The following is a 27,448-nucleotide window of genomic DNA, read 5'->3' as shown; positions in this document are numbered from 1 at the left end:
AACACGCATGTGCTCAATAGAAGGTTTTCTATCATGCCATGCTTCATATGGAGTAATAGACTGCAAAGCTTTCGTAGGACACCTGTTAAGTACATAAGTGGCACACATGATGGCCTCAAGCCAAAAAGAATGCGGCAAAGCTTGACTTTTGACCATACATCGTGCCATTTCCGTTAGTGACCTGTTTTTCCTCTCAGCAACACCATTTTGCTGAGGTGTATAAGGCACTGTACATTGGTGTTTTATCCCACGACTAGCCAGAAATGCATTAAATTCATGAGACATATACTCCCCCCCTCGATCGGAACGGAGGGTGCCCATAGTACATTTTGAGACATTTTCAGCCATAGCCAAAAATTGTTTGAAGCACATAAAAACTTCGGACTTCGCTTTAAGCGGAAATACCCACGCATGCCTGGAGTAATCATCAATGAAAGTCACGAAGTACAGGTAATTGCCCAAGGACGGAGTTTGCATGGGCCCACAAACGTCACTATGCACAAGCTGCAACCTGCATGTGGCCCTAACTGAACCATCCTTTGGAAACTTAGAACGCTGCATTTTACCCAGAATACAGCCTTCACAAACATGTTTGATAGGTGCTTCAAGAGGCGGCAAAGAAGCAACCATATCAGATTTCTGCAAACGCAGCAAACTGGCAAAATTCAGATGACCAAAACGTGCATGCCAAAGTTTTGCATCTGAAATAGCCCTTGAATCTGCAACAGCATTTGCAAAATTTTGTCCACACTTGTCATACAAAGTGAGCTTATACAGCCCACGGCACAAAAGCCCAGATGCAACAATTTCATCACCAAAACTGAGATCATGAACTGTACATCTGTCATCCACAAATTTGACTACAAGTCCAAGTCTAGCAAGTGCGGATACAGACAAGAGATTCTTCTTGATCCCAGGTACATAAAGTGCATCAACAAGTGTGAAGGAACTGCCATTAGCAGCAGTGAGCACAATCTTTCCAACTCCCTGAACTGGATAAGAGGCGTTGTTGGCACAAGTGACTGAATTCCCATGAGGGACAGACTCGAGAGAGGTAAACAATTCACGATGTGAGGTAATGTGCTTTGTAGCACCACTGTCGAAATACCACACATGTGAATCTGCAGCAACTGACAAGCATGCATCATGGACAGCAGGATTGTAAGTGCACTCTGCGCTAAAAGCCCATTCTGCATCAACATCAGCATCACAATCTCCTTTCACAGAAGACTCAACAATGGCTGCATTTGTAGTGGAACCAGCATTTGCAGTGGAACCACCCTCTTTCTTCTTAGCCTCTTTGGCCTTCAACTTAGGACACGACTTGATCAAGTGATCATTGGCTTTACAATAATGGCAACGCATTTTCTTTTTGCCCTTGTCACCAGAATTGCCAGACGAAGTGCTGCCAGCAGAAGCATTAGGAACAGAAATTTTGCCACTCGCAGCAGAACCATAAGAAGTGGCTGCATTACTGTTACCACCCTTTCTTTGAGAAGCAATAAAAGCCTGTTCAACTGCACGCTGCCTAGTCCTGTTTTTTCTAGAAAGTGACTCTTGCAACAGCAATGTGCATAATGCATCAAACTTGACAACTTCAGGATTTCCTTGGGTCATCAGTCTCCAAGTACTAGCAAAAGTCTGGTAGGAATCTGGTAAGGCATCAAGAACAGTCTGCACAAGGGAACTGTCAGAAATGACTTCACCTGCAGAAATGAGTTGCTCATTGATATCCTTGACACTAGCAAGGAAAGTGTCCATATCATCTTCCTCATGCATGATCTTCGACTCTAGCTCTTTACGCAGCAAAGCAATTTTAGCCTCATTGCGGCTTGCATAAAGACCTGCTAGAATATCCCAAGCCTGTTTTGCAGATTTTGCTGAACGGATGTGAGGAATAATGGTGCGCTTCACAGACAACGCAATCAATGCATGAGCCTGCGCATCCTTAACATCCCAACGAGCTTGTTCTGCTGTAGGCAAAACAACTCTAACAGCTGCAATCCTTGCAGCAAGACCTGCAACATCCTCAATATCGCCTACATCTTCAGAACCAGGACGTACATCAATGCCCTGCACAATGTTCCAGACACCTTTTGACACAAGAACGTGTTGCATCATATAAGCCCACATAGGGTAGTTGTCCCCATCCAACCTGTCCTCAGCAGCAAACATCTTGAACACATCTGTGTTGTTGTTGTCAGCCATGGTAAATGCTGCACCTGATGTGAAAACTGCCCGAAAATAGGAGAAATGGAGCGGGAACAACTTGTGCTATATAGCACAAACCGTAGAAGACTATAAGGCACCTGTTATGCAGAAAACGGCACTGACAGAAAATCTGCACAAAATGACGAAATAGCCTGTGCAGTACTGCCCGTAGTGGAAACGGAGGCCGAAATGAGCCCAAAATATTTGTCGACCTGCGAACGCTTGCCAAAGCTCACTGAAATCGGAGAAAGTGAGCAGGCGTGTGCTGGAGCAGCTGGCGACTAAGCCCGGGAGGACGTGACCTGCTCTGATACCAATTGTTGGAATTAGGGTTGCAGAGAAACACACACAGCTTGGAGAAGACGAAGGAAGCTCAAGGCACACAATAGAGAGTGTATTCCTTAGTGTGCAATGGAAAGATAGATAGCCCTAGAGTGATGGGCGTATATACAATGCACGGGGGAAAAAACCTCCTAAAGAGGGAAAAAATGCCCCGGCGGTCCTAGTGTGTTCACACACATCACTACCACATGTATATGGTAACAGTTTGAAGGCTTTAAGCAGTTTGTTGTAGGATCTGAGCTGACAGGTGGGGTAATGGTAGTAACACTTTCTCGCTGCCTCCTTCAAGGTTTGCGGAAAGTATTCGCCCCAATCATCCTCATCAATATTTTTCAGCTCAGCATACTGCTCAAAAGCCTGTATGTGAACGTCTGGATCATCCTTCTTGCCTCCCTTGAATACTGGAAAAGAAATTTTCAGGGAAGATGTGTAATCATTCCGATTACCACTGGTTCTGCCGCTTCTCTTCTTAGATTCGGAATGGCGCTTGGGAGTCTTCTTATAGTTGTCAGTATCAGCATCCCAATCAATATCTGTTTCTGTCTCTGTGTTAGTGTCCTCTCTGGTCTGTCTGCTAGAAGTGCGGTGACTGCCTTTACTTCCCTTGATACCCTCATCCCCCTGCCTGGACTGAGAACTCTTGGCTTTCCGCGCTTCCCTTTCTGCCCGTCTGCGTCGAGTGATTGGAATGCTGTGAGTCCTGCGTCTCATCAGCCTGACTATGCTCCTCCTGAGCCTTAGTGTCAATCACCCTCTCTTGCTTAGGGTCAGACTCTCTTCCCGACTCCTCAGGAATAGGATCAACACGGCTGGTAGATTTCCGGCCATGACTGGGTTTGGGTGCCATTGCTGAAAACTTCCAACTGTGAGAAGAGTATTTCAGTCAACGAGCTTCAGCTCTAGCCACCGTGATCGCCAAAATGGAATTGGAGCTGATCTCTTGAGATAGCTAATTCCAGTGTTAGAAGATTTCAGCTACTGGTGATATATTAGTTCAGATAGTAGACTGCGCAGAGGAACACAAACTGAATTGGAATTCATCTACTGGAATAAGAACCAGACTATGTACTGAGAATAATATTCAGATTCAGATTCAGAGTACTAAATACAGAGTAAGTGTAATTGGAATATCTGCCGTGATTGGAATTACAGATGAAAGATTACAATGAGTATGATGTGGCTTACAAACAGAAAGATAGAGTATAGCCAACAACAACTGCCAATGATTGACAACTCAAGTACAAATGCCGCCAAAATGCTAACCTGATTATGCTCACGATTATGCTAACCCAATTACAATGTAATGGGCCCTATTTATATACCTTGGGTTTACCATGGTAATTACCGTAGTAATTACTGACTGATTCACTGCCCGTCTCATAAGAGAGCGTTTCCACTTAGTGAAACTGTCTCAGCCGTCTACAGTCTACATAGACCACCTCCCAAAGTCTCCTGCGCATCGCTTCCTCTGCTGGCCAGTCCCCTTCCCCTTCCATCGCTCTGCACATCACATCCCAAAACCTTGATCTCCTAGCAACCTCTCCTACCTCAACTCATCATGTATATATATATATATATATATATATATATATATATATATATATATATATATATATATAGAGAGAGAGAGAGAGAGAGAGAGAGAGAGAGAGAGAGAGACTCCGTTTGTCCGCAAAAATGTTGTTTCTCATCGAAGGAGAAATTAACAATCTACGTCCACAACCACGGCCTGCCCTTCGTGCACAACACAGTAAGAGAAGTCAGATCGTTTATTCCTACACGCCCTCGCATTATTCCAATAGCCGCACACTGTCTCAGTGCTGCACTACGCCCTTGTCTCCTCATCTAAGACCCTTAGGGTCTCTCTCTCTCTCTCTCTCTCTCTCTCTCTCTCTCTCTCTCTCTCTCTCTCTTTCTCTCCATGCGACCTGCTCTTCCTCCCCTTCAAGTGACGGGCTCCGGCCATCTCTGCCTTCCCACATCCCCATCCTCCTTCTCTGAGTTCTCCCAACACATTAGGTCATCGCCATCTCCTACTTGCACGTCTGTTTGCCTCTCTCTCTCTCTCTCTCTCTCTCTCACACACACACACACACACACACACACACACACACACACACACACACACACACGCCCTCCGTCACCAGTGCTAATCGTACAGTAAGAGGACAAGGCTTGTTGGACATCCAACAAGCTCAAGCGAGAAAGAAAAAATCGACCGCATTTGCTTTGCCCTTTCTGGATTCTCACCAAAGCTGTGACTAAGAAAGAGCTTGAGATGAGAGAAATATGCAGTGCAATGTGCATATCTCCATGCACTGATATGCCAGCACCTACTCGGTCTGTTTCACTATGATGCGAGTCGGCTTCTCCTCGAAAATCTATGCAGTAAATAGTTTTCCTACCTTGATCAAAGAGCCCCCCCAACCATTGCGCACCCGGTTTGGCTTCCCTCAATGTCCATCCCCCTCTCCTTTGTGTGCACCATCTCTCTCTCTCTCTCTCTCTCTCCTCGCGATCGTGGAGACCAAAGAAATCCCTCCCTCTCTGCCTGCCTTTGCTCACACATGCCCCATATGTCTCTCTCTCTCTCTCTCTCTCTCCCCCCCCCCCAAGGCACCTCCCCGGTTTTTCACCTCAAATAGCACAAGAGCATCTCGTCAGATACCCTTTAATGAAGCACTTGAGAAACAAAATTGGTCGGGCATACTAGCCTGGACACGTTAGAGGTGTGAAGACTTGGCATGTTCCCCCTTTTCCACCCTCTTAGTTTTGTGGTGTATATAGGCTGGATTCAGACTGCGCGGCGGCACAGTTGCGACCTTTTGCTACAACCAATAGCGAAGCGCCATTTAAGCAGACCCGTTCACAGTGGACGGCGACAGAGGTTGCTTTTAGGTGCCAGCGCACGGCAATTCCTTCCCTCTTCTCTTCTCTTCCGCCCCCGCCCCCCCCCCCCCCCCCCCCCCCTCCACATTAGCCCGAAAATATCATATTTTATATCATGTGATACTTTTCAAATAAATAAAGAGTTTATTTTTTGTCCTTTGCTCCCTCTTCTGCCCCTCCACTATGTTCACATCAGGCGGCGGAAGAAAACTCCCATTCCCCTTCCGCCCTCTCCTGTGTGAACAACCAGACGGTGGAAGAATGCAAAACACCTCTCCTCCACCCGAAAGTTGGCGGTTTACTTCCTTTCTGCCACCTCCCCATAGTGAACCCACCCATATATTGAAAGTTTGCAACCTGGAAGGGACGGCTAAACTTGCAGCAGGAGTCAATTGCGTCTTGATTGGAAGTTGGAGATAGATCATGGACATGCCAGCCTTACAAAAGAAATCAATGTGCCAAGGGTAGGTAAAAGACTGATTGAAGAGATTGGACCATGTGTTCTGTTCCTTTCAGCGGCCCCTTGCTGTGCCTCGGCAATCGCAGCCACGACTCACGAGTAAAGGAAACAAACACTTGTACTACGAGCTCTTCATTGAGCATTTACGCCTCTGCAGGTACCCAAGCGCAGATTGTGGGGGCCTTCCACGCTCAACATGAAAAAGCATGCATGGAATTATGGATGATGGATGGATGGGGCGGGGGACTCTGTCGGCATATGTTTGCAGCTTTTGCGCATTCTGCATGTTCTGCCAGGGTTTGTTTGAGAGAGAGAGAGAGAGAGAGCGAGTGTGAGAGAGGAAATAAACTTCCATTCATGTCTTCGTACTCTCAGCGTTGATAGCTCTTTAGAACGAGAGAGAGAGAGAGAGAGAGAGAGAGAATGGGGACGCCCTCCTCTCTGTCTTGCTAGGAGAGTTCGTGTGAGAGAGAGAGAGAGAGGAGAGTAGTAGACATGGAAGCTTCGACAGTGGCGCCGCCTGCTGGCGGTAGCTCATCATCGGTGGCCTTCTACAAGCTCTTCCGACACGCTGATGGAGTCGACGTGGCAGCTATGGCAGTGGGGGGACTGGCCAGCGTAGCGCATGGCGCGTCCGTGCCCGTGTTCCTGGTGGTGCTGGGCAGGCTCCTCAATACCTTAGGCAGCCATCACGTGGACCCTGTGCACATGTCCAAGCAAGTCTCCACGGTGAGTTCACCATTCTCTTCTTCTTCTCTTTTCTTTACCCTACAAGGTTAGCAAGGAAGAAGAAATACACAACCATGAATCCTGCCAAGAAGGAGATCACACTTCACGATTCAAAGGAAGTGTGAAGAAAAGGAAATCTTTTTTGGGTTAGTCCCCCCATCAATCTTCAATTTAGTGCTACTAATCAACAAGCACATCCGTTCCAGGCTCCAGCATAGCAAACGCTTAAAGCACATAAATGAACAAAATTTGAACTTATCTCTCTCAAATGCATTGTGACACAACCCAACTCTTTATAAAGTTAAATATTGCTTACAAAAACAGTTAAAGGTTGGGACACAAAGGGTGAGTGAGGCAACAATTTGGTAAAGGCTTGTCCTTTTACTAGAAAGGCCCAATAAAAGGAAACACATGAGTGAGATGATAGAGCAAAACGTGGATGGTATCTTATATGAAATTGTAGCCATGCTCCATGATATTACTAAAGCATTGGGAAGTTGCAAAACTCGGGTCTGAACCCACACACCAATGCAACTCATACTCTCCCAACCAAAGGGGCTACTGCTTCTCATAGAAGCAGATTTGATATTCCTTGGGACCAAAATTATCTTTATAAGATCAATCAACACCAATATTCTAATGATGGAGGTTTGGAATTTTAGAAGTAGCATTTGATGTCAATCTAGTTCAACACAATCAACTATTATTCTGTATAAATTAGTCTACCTTGGTAGAAGCTTAGTGATTTCCACTAGATTGCCTAGAAGCGGTATGTGCACAATCACTAAGAATGCAAGTGTCTACACCAATCTCTTCTCACCTTTAAAAATAATTTCACATCACATTAATAAAAAACTATCAATCATCGTTAGAAATTAAAATTTTCATGTCACTTTAGAAAGGTTAATATATGTTTGTGTACATGTTTGTATATTGTTTGTATACAAAGGCTAGTCTATGTATGTGTGTGACGGTTTGTATGCATGTGTGTACATATATATAGGAACATGGTCATTGATTAATCACCCTCACTAGTCGTGTCATTGCAATAAATTCCTTGCATAGCACATAAGTTAACATTAGCCCTAGATGATGCTTTTTATAGCATGTGAAATAGTATGGCACCTACTCAAGAGCTTTGCGAGACAATAGTCTAATTAAGGACATCATTCAAAAGATTATCCGTTTCTAAATGTGGAATATAAATTTCTAATAGTTTACAAATATTTTCATAATAATGCTTACCTTTGTATGGGTTCTAATGCAAAGTGAATTCCTTGCTTACATCGTTGTTATTGGTGATTATATGCAGTACGCGCTCTACTTTGTTTATATAAGCTTGGTGCGACTTGGTACGGGGTATGTTGGTAAGTCTTTCACACTTTAGGATACTAGGAAGTACCATGGAGGCATATTTAAAATCTTGTTGTCAGATCATTGCTTGGAGAAGAAAAGACTCTAGTTCATTTACTTTCATTTAGCATCATATTGCTTTGATGTGACATGCAATTTTGTGTAAGATGATTGCTTGGAGAAGAAAAAGAAACAAGCTAGGCTTCTTTCAATCAATCATAGTATTTCTTAGACAAAAAAAAGAGTTCCTATGATGGCTAGTATGTTGGTCTCACAATGTTCGAACCCTTCTTTCTTTCCCCCCCCCCCCCCCCCCCCCCCCCCCCCCCCCCCCCAAAATTCTCTTCCTCCCTCAACAGCTCGGAATGTTGTAGAAACTTATGAGGTAGCTTATGATAAATCATTGGACAAGTTTTGCGTTAAACTCATTTCTATTATTGTGCAGAGGTCTCATTGTGGATGTACACAGGCGAGAGGCAAGCTTCCCGATTAAGAACAGAATTTGTGCGAGCTCTCCTTTCCCAAGATGTGGGCTTCTTTGACACAAACATGTCTACTGGTGATGTTATAGCTAGCATATCACATGATATGGCTCTTATCCAAGATGCTATTGGAACTAAGGTTCGTGCTTAAACCCTCTATAGCTATTTTTTAAAAGGCAACAAATGCATCATGAACATTGGTATGCGGAGTCATGTAATATGGTGCACTCTTGTAGGCTAACTTAAAATCTTGACAGATTTTTAAGCTATGTCTTTCCATTGAAGTTCAAAAAAGAATATTTTTTTAATGTTCTTACTAACCATCCATCCATTTTGAAACGAATATACTAAGATTGTTAAATAGCTCATTTTTAAGAGTTTTGTCTTACAGATATCCTTTATGAGACCTTTAGATGGGTGACCCATAATACTTGAAAATATAAGAAATGGGGGTTCAAAAATTTGAATGTAAAGGGGTTTTATGTATTTCTCAAATTCAGAAGCTTGTCATAAATTTTCTTTATTTTGTCTCAATGTTTCATAGAGGTAAAGTTGGAAAGGCAAAAATTGGAAACTGTCTTGTAAAGCTTTGGTATAGATAAACGTCAAAAAGTCACAGGTACTTACCACCATGATCCTACTTTTAAGTTTTATAATTTGTAATGCATTAAAGAGTTATCTTGAGCTTTATTAGTGATAAACTAGTTTACCTCAGCTCTTCCTCTCCCTAATCCTCTAGCTGCATTTGCATGAACATTTTCCTAATAATGCTAGAGTATATTTTTCTCAATGGGCATTATTTCTACCTTGTGGTCATACCTCCGTATGGAGGCATGGTGTGATGAAGATTGCTCATCAAATGATACCACTATACCTCATTAAGTATATGCATTCTTGCCATATTTTGAATATATTCACATAGATATGTTGCTAGCTTCTTAAATTGTTCCCTCATCAATCCTTGTAGATCCCATAAATTTTCACTTAAATCTAATTTTCTCACATTTGCATACATAATGGCCACAATAACTTTCCATAACAATAAGACAAGGATTTGTGTGGTTAAAAAATTTCATATATTTGCAATATTCTTGTATATACATTTGTCATATTCTTGTGGCATTGCTCGAGGATTATGTGATTGAGAGCATCTTAGTTGATAGTCTTGTTCATGGGTTTCGTTCGAGCTAAACAAAGGAATTGATGCTCAAGTAATGCAAATGGTTGGTTTGATGGCAAATGTGATTGGGATGCACTTGAAAACAATATTTGCTTCATGAAATTAATCCATTGAGAGCATCATATTGTGACTATATGCCATAGTGCTATATGAATGGGCTTCATGTTTTGGTTTTAGGCGTCTAAGAAAACCGAATGGATAAGGCTTTATGGTTACCATCACATATTGCAGATGTTGGCTAATCATAGTTGATTGTATTGTTCAAGAGTATCATTCTAGTTTAACACTCGTTTAAATATGCAAGCAGTTGATTGATTTAATATCACATACGATTAAGGTGCACTTACGGCAAAAATTTCTTCATCAAATCAAGCAATCTTGAGTACCTTATCTTGGTTGATAAGGCACCACTAGAATGCATCTATCATATCGGTTTTAGGAGCTTGGAGCACCAAGCCCATTCAGGGTGGTACTTAATAAGTACAAGTATTCAGCGTGGTACTTAATAAGTACAAGTATTCTACGGGTGAGCTCCACATTTGATACTTGTATGTTGCAACTATTTTTGCTAAACCATAGTTTGATCTAAATGCATTTGAAACATACGAAATGAATTTGACACAGCAAATGGTTGAATATAAACATTGGATTTTTCTCACTGTACCAATGCAGCCAAATTGCATGTGCAGGAAGTGCGTGAAGGATTTGACGGTTTCACATATTAGCGCAAATGCAATGAATAAGATGACTGCCGCATATGGCAGCCATGCAAATTTTTTTGTCTTCAAGTAGCACTCGTGATTGGGTGATGCTTGTTCAAAAGGTGATTTTGCAAATGTGGGGTGTGGTTAAGGCACCCCCCAGCGAGATAGCAGCGGTTACCTCCGCCTTCAATGTAATTGTCAGTTACCGGGCTATGGGGCACCTCGTTGGAACTTTGTGGGCCCTCCAAATGCACCTTTATTGGGCCTATGTAGTATGGGGGAGCCCTCTCATCTTTCAAAATTTTCGTGTAACTTACAGTGTATGGGGAGCCCTTTAAGCTACCCTATCAATTTGGTAGCAGAAAGCAAGCAATATCACCATTTTATCCAGGGTTAAAATTAGCTTTGATTGTTGTGGGACGAGTTTTAATGACACGGACATGCAATACTAATGCTACTTTGGAGGATACCTTTGAGCCGTACATTTGTTCGAGATAGACCTTTGGGAATCTTGCCATCGATGTTGGTCATGTTCCTTTTGTTTAGAGGGTAACAACCCCTCCCTCTACTCAGTGTGGATGAAACTTCCACACCTTCCTTACATGTACTCCCAACTTTCTCATAACGATAGCTTCTTTGGTAGCAAAGGCCTTGGGTAGTCGGCATCGTAGGGGACTTTGATCCGTTGTGGCATTCCCAAATCTTGGTTGAAGTGGGGACCTAGGCAAACCCTTACCTGAGTATATGTTAGAATCAATTTGGATAACGAGACCTATTTTCTACAACTGCTTGTATTCGAGGGTCAACCTCCAGCTTGCTTCCACAATGGCCTTAAATCCCACAAAATTTACGGAATGTCTTGTCCGCAACCCTAGAGAGGTAGCTTGTCACAAGGTTGTCACAAACACCGACCTTATGTGTTGGTTTCCTTCCCTTGATTTTTATTTAATTTTTGGGACCCTCTATTTGAAGTCACAAATGGCTGGACATTGTATGGCAAGTGTAAAATAACCAATGGTCGGAAGTTTCGCTGGCAACAGTGAAGGCTAGGTCGCCTCGAGATGGTTGGGCTGATCGGCACTGAAATCCGAGTAGTAAAAGGGTGGCTAGGCTTAGTTAAATTATTTAGGCCCCACGCAAGACTTTATAAGTTGGTGGGTTCTAGGAATGAACCCACCCAGTAGGAGCAAACTGGCACATGGCATTAGGAGAGCAACCTGCAGGCCAACATACACTCCAAAAGCTCATCCTAAGAGGGGGTGCCCAAATATGAAGAGGGCTGATTCTTGTTCACTAAGTGAACTGTAGTGTGTGAGTAGTGGGTGTAGGTGATCAAAGCTCTATTGGAAAGCTTGTCTTCTCCCTTGTCTCATGTACCGCGATGACTTGCTCTCGTGCATCTCCCTCTCCCCTTTGCATGTATGGTAATGCCCCACTAGTTGCACTTCTCAAATGATCATTTACAGTATTGGGGATTTTATGCGAGTTTGCCAAGGCAAGAGCCTTCTATACAGGAACCGGATTAGCTACTTGTTAATCCCCACAGGCATACAGTTCCATTGCGACAAATGGAGAGTTTTCTCACATGAAAACTCGTCGAAACCAAAGAGGAACTATCCCATTGTGTGTGGGAGCTCTCGAGACTCGCGTAGACGTGTTTGCTCCGCTCAAAATGATCCAAAACAAAAAATAGGCGACATTTTGGACACCAAGGTCCTCAAGCGAGGCCATCACATTTTGCATACTATCGACCAAAGCAGTGCCAAGCACAACCTCATGTTGCATTCAGTAGAAACATACATATTGACCAAGATAGTGCGAAGCACATCTTTTTTCAACAGCCTCTAACAATATAGTCCCGCAATTAGTGCATTCCAAGAGGCGACATTCCGGATAGAAAGCTCCTCAAGCACTTTTTGTGCTTTCTCAAGCGCACCACATTTGCCATACATATTGACCAAGACAATGCCAAGCACGATATCTTTTTTCAACTGCCTCTGACCAATTGTGAATTTTCTTGTTCATATTAGCATCTTGAGTAGAGCCACACGCCTTCAAGATGCATGCGTAGGTGATTGCATCTTGAGAGAGGCCCTCGCTTTGCATCTGCTGAAAACAGCTTAGAACTTTCTGACCTTGCTCTCATTGCGCACGTCCCGCTATTAGTGCATTCCAAGAGGCCACATTCTCGACAAGAAGCTCCTTCAACACCTTTTGTGCTTTCTCAAGCGCACCACATTTGGCATACATATTGACCAAGACAATGCCAAGCATGATATCTTTTTTCAATAGCCTCTGACTAACAATATAATTGTGGATTTTTGTGCCCATATGAGTATCTTGCATAGAGCCACATGTCCTCAAAATTCATACATAGGTGATTGCATTTGGAGAGAGGCCTTGGCTTTGCATTTGCTGAAAACAGACTAGAGCTTTCTCCTGTGAAGCAAACTCGGCAATCAATGCATTCCAAGAGGCCACACTCCAGATAGGAAGAGCACTTGCGTAGAGCCACATGCCTTAGATGTAAGCATAGCATTCACGACAAAAGGATGGGTGATTGAATTTGAAGAGATACACTAGCTTTGCATCCGCTGGAAATAGCCTAGAGCTTTTTGGCCCTGTTCTTGTTGCGCACATCCTGCAATCAGTGCATTCCAAGAGGCGACATTTCGGACACGAAGGTTCTCAAGTGAGGCCATCACATTTTGTATGCGTATCGACCAAAGCAGTGCCAAGCACAACCTCATGTTGCGTTCAACAAAAAACATACATATCGACGAAGACAGTGCCAAGCATGACATCTTTTTTCAAGAGCCTCTAACTAACAATATAATTCCGCAATCTTGCATTGCAAGAGGCGACATTCCGGACAAGAAGCTCGTCAAGCACTTTTTGTGCTTTCTCAAGCGCACCACATTTGGCATACATATCGACCAAGAATATCCCAAGAATACATCGTTTTTCAAGAGCCTTTAACTAATTGTGAATTTTTGTGCCCATATCAGCATCTTGTGTAGAGGCACATGCCTTCAAGATGCAAGCGTAGGTGATTGCATCCGGAGAGAGGCCCCTCGCTTTGCATTTGCTAAAAAAGCCTAGAGCTTTCTGCTCTGCTCTCATTGTGCACATCTTGCAATCAATGAATTCCAAGAGACGACATTTTGGAGAGGAAGCTCATCCAACACTTTTTGTACTTCCTCAAGTGCACCACATTTGGCATACATATCGACCAAAACAGTGCCAAGCACAATATCTTTTTTCCACAACCTCTGACTAACAATATACTTGTGGAATTTTTGTGCCCATATGAGCATCTTGCGTAGATCCACATGCCTTCATGATTCATAGGTGATGCATCTGGAGAGAGGCCCTCGCTTTGCATCTGTTGAAAACAGTGTAGAGCTTTCTTCTGTGGGGCAAACCTTGCAATCAGTGCATTCCAAGAGTCCACACTCCGGCGGTTAGGGAGAGAACTTGTGTAGAGCCACATGCCTTCAAGATGTAAGCATAGCATTCAAGACGAAAGGATGGGTGACTGTATTTGGAGAGATACACTTGTCTTGCATCCATTGGAAATAGCCTAGAGCTTTCTGGTCCTGCTCTTGTTGCGCACATCCCGCTATTAGTGCATTCAAAGAGGTGACATTCCAAGCACGAAGTTCCTCAAGCAAGGCCACCACATTTTGCATATGTATTGACCAAAGCATTGCCAAAGCAATGCCAAGCACAACCTCATGTTGCATTCAACAAAAACATACATATTAACCAAGACAGTGCCAAGCATGACATCATTTTTCTACAGCCTCTGACTAATTGTGAATTTTTCTGCCCATATCAGCATCTTGCGTAGAGCCACATGCCTTCAAGATGCATGCATAGATGATTGCATTTGGAGAGGGGCCCTCGCTTCGCATCTGCTGAAAACAGCCTAGAGCTTTTTGCCCCTGCTCTCATTGTGCATGTTCCGCAATTAGTGCATTCCAAGAGGCGACATTCCGGATAGGAAGCTCCTTCAACACTTTTTGTGTTTTCTCAAGCGCACCACATTTGGCATACATATTGACCAAGACAATGCCTAGCACAATATCTTTTTTCAATAGCCTCTGACTAATAATATAATTGTGGATTTTTGTTCCCATATGAGCATCTTGCTTAGAGCCACATGCCTTCAAGATTCATACGTAGGTGATTGCATATGGAGAGAGGCCCTCGCTTCGCATCTGCTGAAAACAGACTAGAGCTCCTCCTGTGGGGCAAACTCTGCAATTAGTGCTTTCCAAGAGTTTACACTCCGGATAGGAAGAGCACTTGCGTAGAGCCACATGCCTTCAAGTACTGCTTCTTCCCTGGAGTTAGTGGATTTTCTGCCTCTCTATGGATATTACTTGGCACCACAATTGGCATACATATCGACCAGAGCACTGCCAAGCATGGCATCCTTCTCCAAAAGCTCTGGCAATTCTATCTTGCATTCTCTCGCCTTGGCCAATGTCTTGCGTAAGGCAATAGCACAATCCTTTCTTTCCATGCCACGTTGGGCATTTTCTGCAATCAAAGAGTACATTTTGGATAAGAAGCCCATCAAGAACTTCTCGTGCTTTTGGTATACACATTGAGCACTCACCAGTATGATCCTAATTATGCAACTTTATGAAGTGAAGTAACATAACTCAATGTTGACTTGGTAATTCCTTCTTTTGAGCACTTGCTTGCTTTTGATGCCTCATCATTGTTCATGTCCATATTTGTGAAGCAAATATTACTTCTTCCTGAGATTGGTTAGTGGTTGTGTGAACACAAAACTGGTGCTATTTATCAACCCTGAAATTTGAGAAAAGACCAGGGTTGGATGTGCATGACAGTAATGTTTGTGAGAAACACCTCCCCTCTACTCAGCGAGCTCTAAAAAATAAGGACGCAGTCTTCAAAAACCCTGTCACGTGGACGAACATCCTTCCAAATTTTTGAATCTGTATGTATGCTAATAAAGTAACTAGTTCTGTCCTTCCAGATCTTTGAATCTAAACTAACATACTATGGCGGAAGGGGGAGCCCTTTACACTTGTCGAAATCTGCGACATGAAGGCTAAACTCTAAAATTGAAAGAAGCCCTTGTGGACGCGACAAAGAGGGGGAGAGAGAGAGAGAGAGGGTGCTGAAGGCGGCCGGTCGTACTAGTTGTATATATGCTAACGAAGTGACTAGTTCCTTTTGAGACACGAGTCCACATGAGCTCTCTTATGTGTTGAACCCACCTACACCTATCTTCACAGCATGTTTTGCTTGTTCACCTGGTTGTCGCCCTTTTCTACCAAAGGGTCAAGATCCCTCTACATGCATCATATCTTTGGCATCGTGAGGGAAGCTTTTGTGTAGGTCTTGCATTGTTAGGTTTCAGTTAGGTTTCCAAGCCTGTGGGAACAAGCCTCATAAGTAAGGGATGCAGATAGAATTCAGTTAATGATGAGTTGTGCATGGCAAATTTTGCTTTATATATGTTGTAAGGTTACAAAGATATCAATAGAGCGTTATTTTTACCGTGTATCTTGAATTTTCTCTCTCTCTCTCTCTCATAACTCTTCTTGCTGCTCGCCATCTCCAAAGCCATGGTTGCCCACCGCTACCACCCACCATAGCTCTTCCCATCATTTGGTATCAGAGCCTCGAGGGCTTGTGCTAGAGAAGCCTCGCGGGACCAGCCGCTTATAGAGGGAGAAAGCCGGCTCATCAACCTGTAGCAAACCGAGCTAAACTGCCATCAACCACTTCGGCCTGGCTTGCTGGTGAGATCTCGTCTCTTGAGCGCCTGCAAATTCGACATAAACAACTTGCTGTGAGCTCACATGCTCTCCTCATTGTCCATTTGTTGCGCCATCTCTGCACAGAGCCCTTTGTGTTCACACAATTTAGAAATAGTGGCCACCCCTTTACTCATGCAAGCGGGTATTCACACCCTCGGGTACCCTCGACCCTGCGGTACGGTGCTCATTGATGCTCATAATCAATTCGCACTTGGATCAGTTGTATGTTCGCAGCATATCAAAAGGCATCATCTTAAAAATGCAGTCAATAGCTTGGTGGAAGTTCTGCTATATCATCTTGGGATGCTCAAAGGTCTTAGCCTTGGAAAAGCATATCAAATGCATGCAAGAACACACGAAAATTGCTTGGCTACATCAAGCATTTCAAAATACCATTGGCGGTATGTGCGACCTACCCAAGGACTTCTCAACACGTCGTTCGGCATGGACAAGATTCAAATGCATGCACAACAAGCTCTATCACTACGGCAACTGCCGACTCTTTTCAAAGAAGATTTACTTCAAGAACCAAGATGTACATCAACAGATGTTGAACATCCAGATGTGTTTCGAGATTGCAGTACAATTTTTCACAAATTATTTTAGTAGGTTGTACCCATTTCAAAAAAAGAAAGAGAGGGCGAATCAAAAACGATACCACATCATCACTGAAAGGAATAAAATTGAAGAGAGGGAGAAGGGGCGAGCAAACAGGAGGTGAAGATGGAGGCGGAGGTGGGTACAAAGCAGCGATGTGAGGTGGGATGAAGTAGCAGGAGGCTGAGGCGCAGACTCGCAGACTTTGTTTTTTTTTAATTTTTAATTCACATTGCATGAGACGTGCAATCTCGGCAACCTCAGATTCAACCCTTTCCCTTTCTTAATCTTAGAGGGAGACTATCAACACTGAGTAGGGGGCACCGGAGTGGTCTACGACGATCGTCCTGTGATGAAGCTTCTCTGTGCGGATGTGTTCGATACGTAGGCTAGACGCTTTTAGAATATGAATCCTTTAATTAATTCAACTAGGGTTGGGAGCGACGATATCGTTGGGGCTGGAAGCATCTGGCTAATGAATGAATAAAAAACGAGGAGAGCCAGTAGGGGAGTAGACGGAATTATTAGTTCAGTATTATATTCTTGTTTTGTCATATACTTTCTAGTCAAAGCCTCCTTTTACATTATTTGTTGTTAGTTATTGTCATGCTTGTCAGTTGTCATCATGTCAAAATTGTACGGGCTATAGACACTGCCACACATGAGTGGTAAGACCTCCCAAAACTTTTTGCTCTCAGCCCATTTTTGTCCCGCTTCTGGAAAGGTTACTCAGTACACCTGAAACCCAAGGTTTGGTAGTGAACCAAAATCTCCATCTATTGGTAGTTAATTTTTTGATCTACACCCTATCTGTTCAAGGGGGGGTTCTACTATCATAGCACCAGGTTATGGATACACCTAAAACTCATGGTTGACGAGTACACCAAAAACTCGAGGTATCATGAGTTGCTTGTCTAGTTCGGGCTTGAGGGGGGCATTGTTAGGTTTCCAAGCCCGTGGGAACAAGCCTCATAAGGCATGTAGATAAGATTCAATTAAGGATGAGTTGTGCATGGAAAATTTTGTTTTGGGCAAATTACCAAAATACCCTTCCAATTTGCCGAAATTCCCCATTCGCCCCTCGTATTTTCAGAATTCCCAAAAAGCCCCTCGTATTCTCTCAGCATACGGTTTCGTCCAAAACTGTTGAAAAAAACAGCGAGCAGCACCGAAACTATCGCGCAGGAAAATTGTCGCCTCGCTAGCTCCGAGTCTCAGCAACGCAGGTAGCTAGCTTTGAGTCGCAGCAACGCAGGCCATTGTCTGCTTACACGGCGGGCCTTGAGGTCGACAGGTCACAAAAACGAGGGAGTCTTCAGTGCATCTCTCTCCACAGACTAGTTGGGAGCCTTTTGTGCGATGTATGCGAATGGCTATGTGCAAGGCAAATGTCCATCCGCATAGTGCAAGATACAGATTGATGCAAGAGCTCGTTATTGTTTGTATGTAAAGAAGTGTGGTATTGCGGGTACACACAAGAGGGCAACCATGGTTGAGAGTAATGCAAATACATCGGAGAATAATGCTACCATGTCTGCAACTCTTTCTCTTGGTGCTCAATTTGAATCTCTTGATGTGCTTCGTTCAAAGGTTCAAGAACAAGCAATCAAGTCTCATGTGGAGCTTAGGCATGCTAAGCGTGATCGATCTAGATATATCGTTGTATGCAAGGCAGAGGGATGCATGTGGCGCTTGCATGTGTCTTTGGTCTCTGGTGGACCTGGGTGTATGGTCAAGGCATTTCATGATGAGCACACTTGTGGTGGTGCTTCACAACTTGGAAACAAGGAAGCCACTGTTGAATGGGTTGCAACAAGGTACGTAGAGAAACTTCGCGACCATCCAATGTATAGGCCAAAGGAGCTCATGGCCGATTTGCGTCGAGAAGTTGGAGTGTCAATTTCGTACAAAATTGCTTGGAAGGCGAAGCAACTTGCTTTGGGTATTATTCATGGTGATCATGCAAAATCTTATGGAAAGCTTCAGTCTTATTGCGACAAGCTTGTGGCTAGCAATCCGGGCACTGTGGCCCATTTGCAGAAAACCACTGAAGGTCGTTTTTTTCGAATGTTTCTTGCGTTCGGAGCATGCATCACTGGTTTCACGCATTGTCGTGACTTTATTGGGTTGGATGGCACATTCTTGACAAGCAAATATCTTGGTGCTTTGTTGACAGCCACAGGGATTGATGCTATGGGGGGCTTGTTTCCGATAGCATTTGGTGTTGTAGATGCAGAAAATGAAGACAATTGGGTATGGTTTTTGCAAAATGTACATGATTGTATGGCGAGCGTCAATGCAATTACTTTTGTATCAGACAAGCAAAAAGGTCTTCTCCCAGCAGTGGAGCTTGTCTTTCCAGGATGTGAGCATGCATATTGTATGCGCCATTTGGATGCTAATCTCAAGAAGAAATGCAACAATGGAGAATTTATTCGGTTGTTTTGGGTAGCAGCTTATGCTAACACTATGAGCGACTATGACACGGCTATCCAAGGGATGAGAGTTATAAGTCCTGCCACGACGGACTACTTATTGACTACTTCACCCCCTTCTCATTGGGAGACGACACACTTTAAAGGAAAGCGTTATGGGCATCTTACATCCAACATTGCTGAGTCATTGAATGCATGGTTGCTTGAGGCTAGAGATAAGCCTATCATATCTATGCTTGATATCATTCGTCGCCAATTAACAGCTTGGTTCTATGCACGTGGAATGGAGGGAAAGAAGGCATGTGAGTCTTTAGGAGATAGAGCACAGTTTGCATTGGTTGCAAACGTAGAGAAGAATTTGCGTGAGGTTGGAAATAGTGCTCGGCAATATCGAATCTTGTCCTCTAGTGATATGGTTTTTGAGATCTTGACAAGTACAAAAACATGTGTAGTTGATGTATGTACAAGGTCATGCTCATGTATTAAGTGGCAAACATTTGAAATTCCATGTGCTCATGCTATTGCTGCTATTCTGTTCAAGAGAGAGTGTGTTCAATCGTATGTACATAAGGCATATGCTTTGCAGGCCTATTGTAACACTTATAGTGGTGTCATAAGTCCAATTGTGGATGCAAGTGAAGATACTAGTGATCAATTGAAACCACCTGCCACACGTAGGCCATCTGGGCATCCTAGAAAACTTCGTATTAGAACTGAGGATCGCTTCAAGGAAAAGCGTATTTTCACATGCTCACGTTGTGGTGGTCTTGGCCACAATGAGCGTTCTTGCTAAGCTCCAATTGCAGATTGAATATGTAGCTGAGATGTGGCTTCATTTTGTGTGGGAAAGTCACAATGCGTGGGAGGAACTTTCTTTCTGATTATAGTGGGGATTTGGCTTCATTTTGTATTAGAAAGCCATACCACATTTTCCTTGCGATTTGCTCTATGTGTAGCGAAAATTTGACTTGTCTTCATTTTGTGTCGAAAGCTTGAATGCATTACTCTCAGCATGTGAGAGATTTTCTTTCCGATTATAGCAAGGATTTGGCTTCATTTTGTATGAGGAAGCCATACCACATTTTCCTTGCGATTTTGTTGTATATGTAGTGGAGATTTGACTTGCCTTCATTGGTTGTCGAAAGCTTGAATGCATATGAACGATTTTCTCTCCAATTTGCTTAATTTAGGACTTGGGGGTATTTTGGGAATTTTCAAATTATTTAAGGGTATTTTGGGAAATTTTAGGTGTATTTTATGGGCAGATTGGGAATTTTGAAAATACGCGGGGCATTTTGGGAATTTCATCAAATTAGAGGGGTATTTTGGTAATTTGCCCTTTTGTTTTATATCTATCTATGCTAGGGATAAAGGGGGAGGGAATTCCGGTTCCCCCTCCTTGCCACGTGTCAGAATGTCCTTCAAGTGGTGGGTGTGGCCGGCAGCTCCGGGAGCACAGTGACGGGGAGAGAGAGAGAGAGAGAGAGAGAGAGAGAGAGAGAGAGAGAGGCGGGCGAAACCCGCTGGCTGTACTAGTATGTTGTATGGTTTGCAAAGATATCAATAGAGCGTTATTTTTACTGTGTATCTAGAATTCTCTCTCTCTCTCTCTCTCTCTCTCTCTCCTTGTTGACATGGCCTCTATTTTGGAAGCAAAAGGCATGCATGTGCAAATTTACTGATTGTGCTCAAACAGAGTTGTGACTTCTTCTACTTTGTATAGACAGGGAACGTGATCCATTACCTGTCGCAGTTCATGACTGGTATGGTGGTTTCATTTCGCTCTCTGTGGGAACTGTCGCTACTCACACTGGCTGCGGTGCCATTGATTGCATTGAGTGGAGGTTTTTGTGCTTATATGATAATTGGAATCACTGCTAGAAACCAAGAGGCATACTCACGAGCAGCTGAGGTGGCTCTCGAGGTTAGACCCTTCTTTATTATGCTTGCATCAAGGGTGGGCTACTTCAATCTAATTACTTCTTTTGTCACAGGTCATAGAACAAATGAGGACAGTGCACTCGTTTGGAGGAGAAAGGAAGGCATTCCAAGCCTATTCGGATGCTCTGCAATCTACAAAGAAGCTGGGGATCCAAGCGGGCCTGGCAAAAGGACTTGGGGTAGGGTCACTGTATGGAGTGGGCATCTGCTCTTTTGCATTGCTGCTCTGGTTTTCTGGGAAGCTTATCCGAAATGGGATCACCAATGGAGGAGAGTCTTTTACAACTATCCTCAATATCATCGCTAGCTCCCTGTAAGTCATCTTGTTCTATTTTGAGGTTTACATACTGGCAAGTTAGAGTTGAAGTTTTCACTTGCTGCATCTGACATTGACCTCTTTTCCTGGTATCTTTGGCTGAACCCTGCCAAGTGATGTATGCACTGTCTACGGAAAACTGATCTTTAGCATATTTTCTACCGGCTGACATTTGCCCGGCTAAATTTCAAGCTTGTCTTGAAGGGTACTTATCAAGATTTACACATAAAGTGTATAAACTGGCAAATACTTCAAATTTTGACAGAAAATTGGTGACAAGTTTTAGAGTGTATTTTTCCTGACTGCTTAGTAAAAATGTGTTTGGTGAGCAGGAAGCTTGGATTCAAACCAAGAGAGTGCTGAAGGGAGAACGCTAGGTAGTGGAGAGGGGTTTTCGGGGGGGGGGGGGGGGGGGGGGGGTTTGCTAAACGATGACATTGAAATTTACACCGATGAAGCTGTGATGGCAATCACTTTGGGCAAACAGGTGAATCACTGCTTCATAAGGAACGATAAAATCTCAGGCAGTAACAACTGACTTGAGTGCCATTCGATTCCTGTGCATCTCATCAAGAGAAAAGAAACCCTTTTATAGGCGATTAGACGAGGGCACTTTACGGACGTAGCTTACAGCCATAGCAAAACCTGGAAAGGTTAAACGTGCAGTTGGAGGAAGGGCAAAGAGACATCTTTATGATTTTTAAAAAGAACAAATGTTTTGGTTGGAACAAGGGTTTTTGTGAGTGTTTTACAGATGTTTTACTTGTGGTCGTCCAGTCCGTATTGAGAATTTCTCTGTGGCAGTGCTCTAGGGCAAGCTTCTCCTGACATAGCAACAATCGGTAAAGCGAAAGTGGCAGGTTACACTATTTTGGAGATGATAAAGCGAAAACCCCTGATTTCATACAATACTGATGGCCTGAAGCTTGACCTCGTAAGTGGAAACATTGAGCTACGAAGTGTGTGTTTTAACTATCCCTCTCGACCGGACATCAAAATCTTTCAGAACTTCTCTCTCTTCATTCCAGCTGGGAAGGTGATTGCTATTGTAGGTCCAAGTGGTACAGGAAAAAGCACGGTGATCTCGTTAATTGAGAGGTTCTATGATCCACTCGCAGGTACAAGCCTGAAATCATCATGTTGATGTGGTTTTTGATGCCTTTACATCAAACTCTGTTTATTTCTGCCACAGGGGAAGTCCTTTTGGATGGGCATAACATCAAAACTCTGCAACTTAAGTGGCTAAGGGATCAAATGGGTCTTGTGAATCAAGAACCTGCCCTTTTTGCCACCACCATACGGGAAAATATCATGTATGGAAAGGCAGGAAACGTTCCATTCGATGATGTAGTGAAGGCAGCTTCAATTTCATCTGCAACTACCTTCATTGATGCGCTCCCGGATCGCTATGAGACGCAGGTCTTTGGTTTTTCTCCAAAGAATTAATTTTGACCTCTTATGGGTTTGCTGAGCATGCACAAGGCCCCATGCAAATGATACTTTGTGGTTTACACTGATGTTTAGTTGCGCTTGCTTGTCAATGTAGGTGGGTGAAAGAGGTGTGCAGCTGTCTGGAGGTCAAAAACAGCGAATAGCAATAGCAAGGGCTATCGTGAAGAACCCCTCGATACTTCTGTTGGATGAGGCCACTAGTGCCTTGGATTCAGATTCTGAGAAGAGTGTCCAGGAGGCCCTTGATAGAGTGATGCTTGGACGCACGACAGTAGTTGTGGCCCACCGTTTATCAACAATTCAGAATGCCGACGTAATTGCTGTTGTGCAAGACGGAAAAGTTGCAGAGCTTGGATCTCATAATGAGCTTATTGAAAAAGATAGTTTGTATGCTGCCCTTGTTAAAATCCAAAAGAATGGCCCAGCTGATAGCAGCAGGCAAGGGGCTTACATTGCACTTTTCTTCTATCTAGATGTGAATTAGCTATTGATTGTGCTGATACCGAGTGTTGGTTTGGTGATGCTAGGATATATCGAGGGCATTTAGATAGCTCCCTCTCACAACGGACATTCAGCTTTGGCTCCAACAGAAGTTCAGTTTCTGGACAGGGGTTGCAAAATAATGAAGCGGAGCCCAATATCAAGAATCTTGTTGGTCCAAGACCATCATTAGCAAGATTGATAAGAATGAATGCCAGTTATTGGCCATTTGGTCTTCTTAGTGCTATTGGGGCAATTGTTGCAGGCGCCCAAGTACCCGTCTTTGCTTTGATTATAAGTCAGGCTCTTGAATACTTCTATGCACCTGATGTGGGTTTCATGAAGAGGGGACTTGAGCGAATTTCTCTCTACTGTTTTGGGTCAGGTGTTATATCTGCATTGGCATACACATGTGAATTCTACTTCACTGGTGTAACAGGAGAGAGAGTGACATTGCGTGTTAGGAAGGCGATGTTTTCTGGTACAGTTTCTTGCTACTTATACTCCCCTTTAAACTTGAAATTTGGCTACATGAATCCATCTTGACCCTTAATCTAATTCAGCTATACTACAGAATGAGGTCAGCTGGTTTGACACAAATAGCAGCACTCTACTTGCCTCTCGTTTGTCTGCGGATGCCCCTTTGGTGAAAACTGCAATTGTGGATCGTGTCGTCACTTTGCTACAAAACATGGGCTTAATTGTGGCTGCTTTTTGTATTACGCTCACCCTCCAGTGGAATCTTTCTTTGATCATGATTGTCACTTTTCCAGCTGTCATCGGATCATATGCAGGGCAGGTATGGTTGTAGAGGCCTTGGCATGAGATTGCATTTTTTCCAAACTTGATGAAATTTCACTAAAATCTTTTCCCATCATTTGAGAACAGATGCAATTCAGTTCAGGTTTCAGTGGTGATTTACATATGGTACACATGAAGGCAAATGTGGTAGCAGGCGAAGCTATCAGCAACATTCGCACGGTGGCAGCATTCTCAGCAGAAGAGAAGGTGTTAAATCTTTTCTGTAAGACACTGGGCGAGTCAAGAAAAAAAGCTTTTGTTCGAGGACAGATAGGAGGGATTGGTTTTGGAGTGTCTCAGTTTGTATTGTTCTGTTGGTGCGCTTTAGCACTATGGTATGCGTCTGTGCTGATACGGAAGGGACAAGCCAACTTTGGTGAGACTGTCAAATGCTTCATGGTTCTCTTGATTACTGCATTTAGCGTTGCAGAGGCCCTCACCATGACTCCAGACTTTCTCCGGGGCACCAAAACTTTACAGGGTGTCTTTCAAATTTTAGATAGACGGACCGAGATTGATATTGGAGACCCAAGAGCTGAAGAGGTGCATGCTGTGAATGGAAGCATCGAGTTCAGGCACGTACACTTCAGCTATCCATCCAGGGCAGAGGTGAAAATTCTCAACAACTTCAATCTTAACGTCAGGAGAGGCTACAGCCAGGCTTTGGTGGGTGCTAGTGGCTCAGGGAAAAGCTCGGTTATCGCCCTTATTGCCAGGTTTTATGATCCTCAGAGTGGACGCGTGCTCATAGATGGGAAAGATATCAAGCAGCTAAGATTAGAGTCTCTGAGACGACACATAGGATTGGTGCAGCAAGAACCGGCCCTCTTTAGCACAAGCATCTACGAGAACATCCGGTACGGCAAGGAAGGGGCAACAGAGTCTGAAATCGTGGAGGCTGCTAAAGCCGCCAATGCTCATGGCTTTATTAGTGGGCTTCCAGGGGGATATATGACAGAGGTGGGGGAGAGAGGGGTTCAGTTGTCAGGCGGACAGAAACAGAGGGTGGCCATAGCGAGAGCTGTCCTCAAGAACCCGGCCATTTTACTTCTTGATGAGGCTACGAGTGCATTAGATATGGAGTCTGAAAAGCTGGTGCAAGAGGCTTTGGACAAAATGATGGAGCGCCGCACCACTGTGCTAGTTGCGCATCGCCTCTCCACGGTCCAGAATGCACATTCAATTGCTGTGCTTGAGAATGGCTCAATTAAGGAGCAAGGCAACCACCGCGAGCTTATTGCCAAGCAAGGCGCTTACTTCCAGCTGCATAACCTATCGGGTTGAGTTGCAAGGACAATGCCGTCGTTAAAGAGGAAGATGGGAGTGTTGTGGATGACTAACCTGAACCTATAACTTGGGTTTCATAAGCGAATTTGGTCTTTTCCTAGATACAAAGCATAGAGATAAAGGGAAACAGCAAAACAGAGATGTTGTGTCAAGGCAGGATTATCTTGATTAAAGGTGTGTCTCCTATTGCTTGAGGGAGTTACTTCTTGTAGCCCCCCCAGAAAAGCAAAATAAGCTGACTGAAGAAGTGACTTATCGAAATATGCACAGAATCCTGAGTATAGTATAGTACTACTGTAAAAAATTGAAACTTCCAGTCTGACAATGAGAAAATGGTGGATTGCATTACCGCGCGTATGTCAAACCTTGGACAACAATTTGAAATCTGTTGGATTGTCAATTGTCTCCAGCATTGATAAAAACTGGGATGATACAATAGCAGATCTAGAGATCAATTTTCTCCATTGACCATCAATTTTTTCTTGTGTAGGCAGGTTGTCTGCTACATTACCAACTGAAAATTGTAGCAATGCATACACCACTGTGCTTGCTGGCCTATACAAGGCCTCGGGAGTTTTGGAACTCTTGGGAGCAACCATTGGGATGAAGTTGGTGAGGAATAACATTGTCAAAGGTAATGTTTGCAAACTTGCTTTTTTTATAATTTTTAAAGGAGGGGCATTAAGGGATGAGGACCACACGGCAAGCACACTGATGACAAGGTTTTCTATCCTTTTTTTTGACATGCTCTTGTGATGATTAGTCAACATAAGGATAGAACATCTTTAATCAGGGAGCTTGACAGCATGATATTGCGTTATCAGTTCTATCATCAGATGACCTTGCAAGCGTGTCTGCCGACACGATCGAAAGAGAATACAAAGGCTCAAATGCCTCGGGAGTTGACAAGAGTGCCAAGGCATGAATGAACATAATATTGGAACATGTGCTAAACTGAGGTTGTTGAGCATTTAAGAGCCAACTCTTGAACAAATTAAATGCTCAGCAAGTTCTAAGAGTTCAAGACGAGCCAATTTCGATACTTTGCAAGTTCTTATTGTAGATGTCAAATTCCTTGATACCTTACCATCCTGCCATAATTAGTGTCCCTTAAGATGGGCGTCAAAAGACTGATGAAGCTTCATTCCAAGTTGACATGTTAGATTAGAGAAAGGGTGATCAAGTGAAGAAAACAAGTGAAATTTTGCGGACGCCTGTGCAAAAAGTGTTTAATCATGTGGGTGGAATTCACAAAGGTCGGCTTTTGAAGTTTATCTCTCTCTCTCTCTCTCTCTCTCTCTCTGAACAACAGTCACGACATGAACTAATTTCTTGATGATAAAAATCATGTCATAGGATTTGTGGATGACCTCCGTGGAGGTAGAAAGAAACTAAGCAATAGATAAGGGGAGTAGGTGGACCATGACTCTGAGAATTATAGCGATTGAAGGTTAAACATGAACAAAATATTTCAAATGATGATAGGGAGGAGGGTGTTTTGATATTCAAAATCTTGCGAAAGATTATGACTATACCCAAGAGATGCAACTTTGCATCCCATGAAATGAATGTGAATCAAGTGCAAGTCAGTATGTTCCTTATGCTTGGCTCCAAGAGTGGCTGTGCTGAACACCATTATGATTGAAGGGAGAAGGAAACAACAACTAAGTATCAAGTGAAGGGGAGTTTCATTGATCATTCCTGTCTTAACTAAGTGGACCATCACGACCCATTTTACAATTAAAGTGATTGTGAGAGAGAGAGAGAGAGAGAGAGAGTATATTATATATTATATGTTTACTAGTTGTACAACTACATATAATTGTAAGAGGGGTTTGCAATTTAAAATTTATTCTCCACCTTACAACTCCTTGCAAGATATGCTTCATTTCCTTGCCATTGCCAGTAACAATCAAGCCATCATTGCTCATTGCTCAGCATCACGTTCTTCACTATCCGTGCAACATTTGTGGCTTGCTCTTTTG

General features: G+C 43.4%; 2 protein-coding genes across 4 annotated transcripts; both read left to right on the top strand.

Annotated features, from left to right (window-relative positions):
- The first annotated feature begins 6,002 nt into the window (after positions 1 to 6,002).
- Positions 6,003 to 25,927, top strand: LOC147431601 (ABC transporter B family member 2-like). Of its 3 annotated transcripts, XM_086494145.1 has the most exons (12): positions 6,003 to 6,631; positions 7,944 to 7,998; positions 8,430 to 8,605; positions 20,910 to 21,110; positions 21,181 to 21,440; positions 22,248 to 22,377; positions 22,450 to 22,561; positions 22,636 to 22,862; positions 22,990 to 23,333; positions 23,423 to 23,856; positions 23,939 to 24,174; positions 24,264 to 25,927. In XM_086494145.1, exons 1-12 carry the CDS (start codon positions 6,398 to 6,400, stop codon positions 25,458 to 25,460), a joined length of 3,606 nt encoding a protein of 1,201 aa, XP_086350271.1. In that variant the 5' UTR covers positions 6,003 to 6,397; the 3' UTR covers positions 25,461 to 25,927. The 3 variants fall into 3 exon arrangements, with proteins under 3 accessions (XP_086350271.1, XP_086350270.1, XP_086350272.1); XM_086494144.1 differs by having other exon boundaries at positions 6,005 to 6,631; positions 22,248 to 22,561; XM_086494146.1 differs by lacking the exons at positions 6,003 to 6,631; positions 7,944 to 7,998; positions 8,430 to 8,605 and adding an exon at positions 9,064 to 9,085 and having other exon boundaries at positions 22,248 to 22,561.
- LOC147431602 (uncharacterized) lies at positions 10,371 to 20,903 on the top strand. The gene has a single exon (XM_086494147.1). The coding sequence runs from the start codon at positions 18,240 to 18,242 to the stop codon at positions 19,977 to 19,979; it is 1,740 nt and encodes a 579-aa protein (XP_086350273.1). The 5' UTR covers positions 10,371 to 18,239; the 3' UTR covers positions 19,980 to 20,903.
- Positions 25,928 to 27,448: the final 1,521 nt, after the last annotated feature.

The sequence above is a fragment of the Adiantum capillus-veneris genome, chromosome 21, assembly GCF_014529385.1.
Source record: "Adiantum capillus-veneris isolate H3 chromosome 21, ASM1452938v2, whole genome shotgun sequence".
In the NCBI taxonomy this organism is placed as follows: domain Eukaryota; kingdom Viridiplantae; phylum Streptophyta; class Polypodiopsida; order Polypodiales; family Pteridaceae; genus Adiantum; species Adiantum capillus-veneris.
This window is presented reverse-complemented; position numbering and strand designations above follow the sequence as displayed.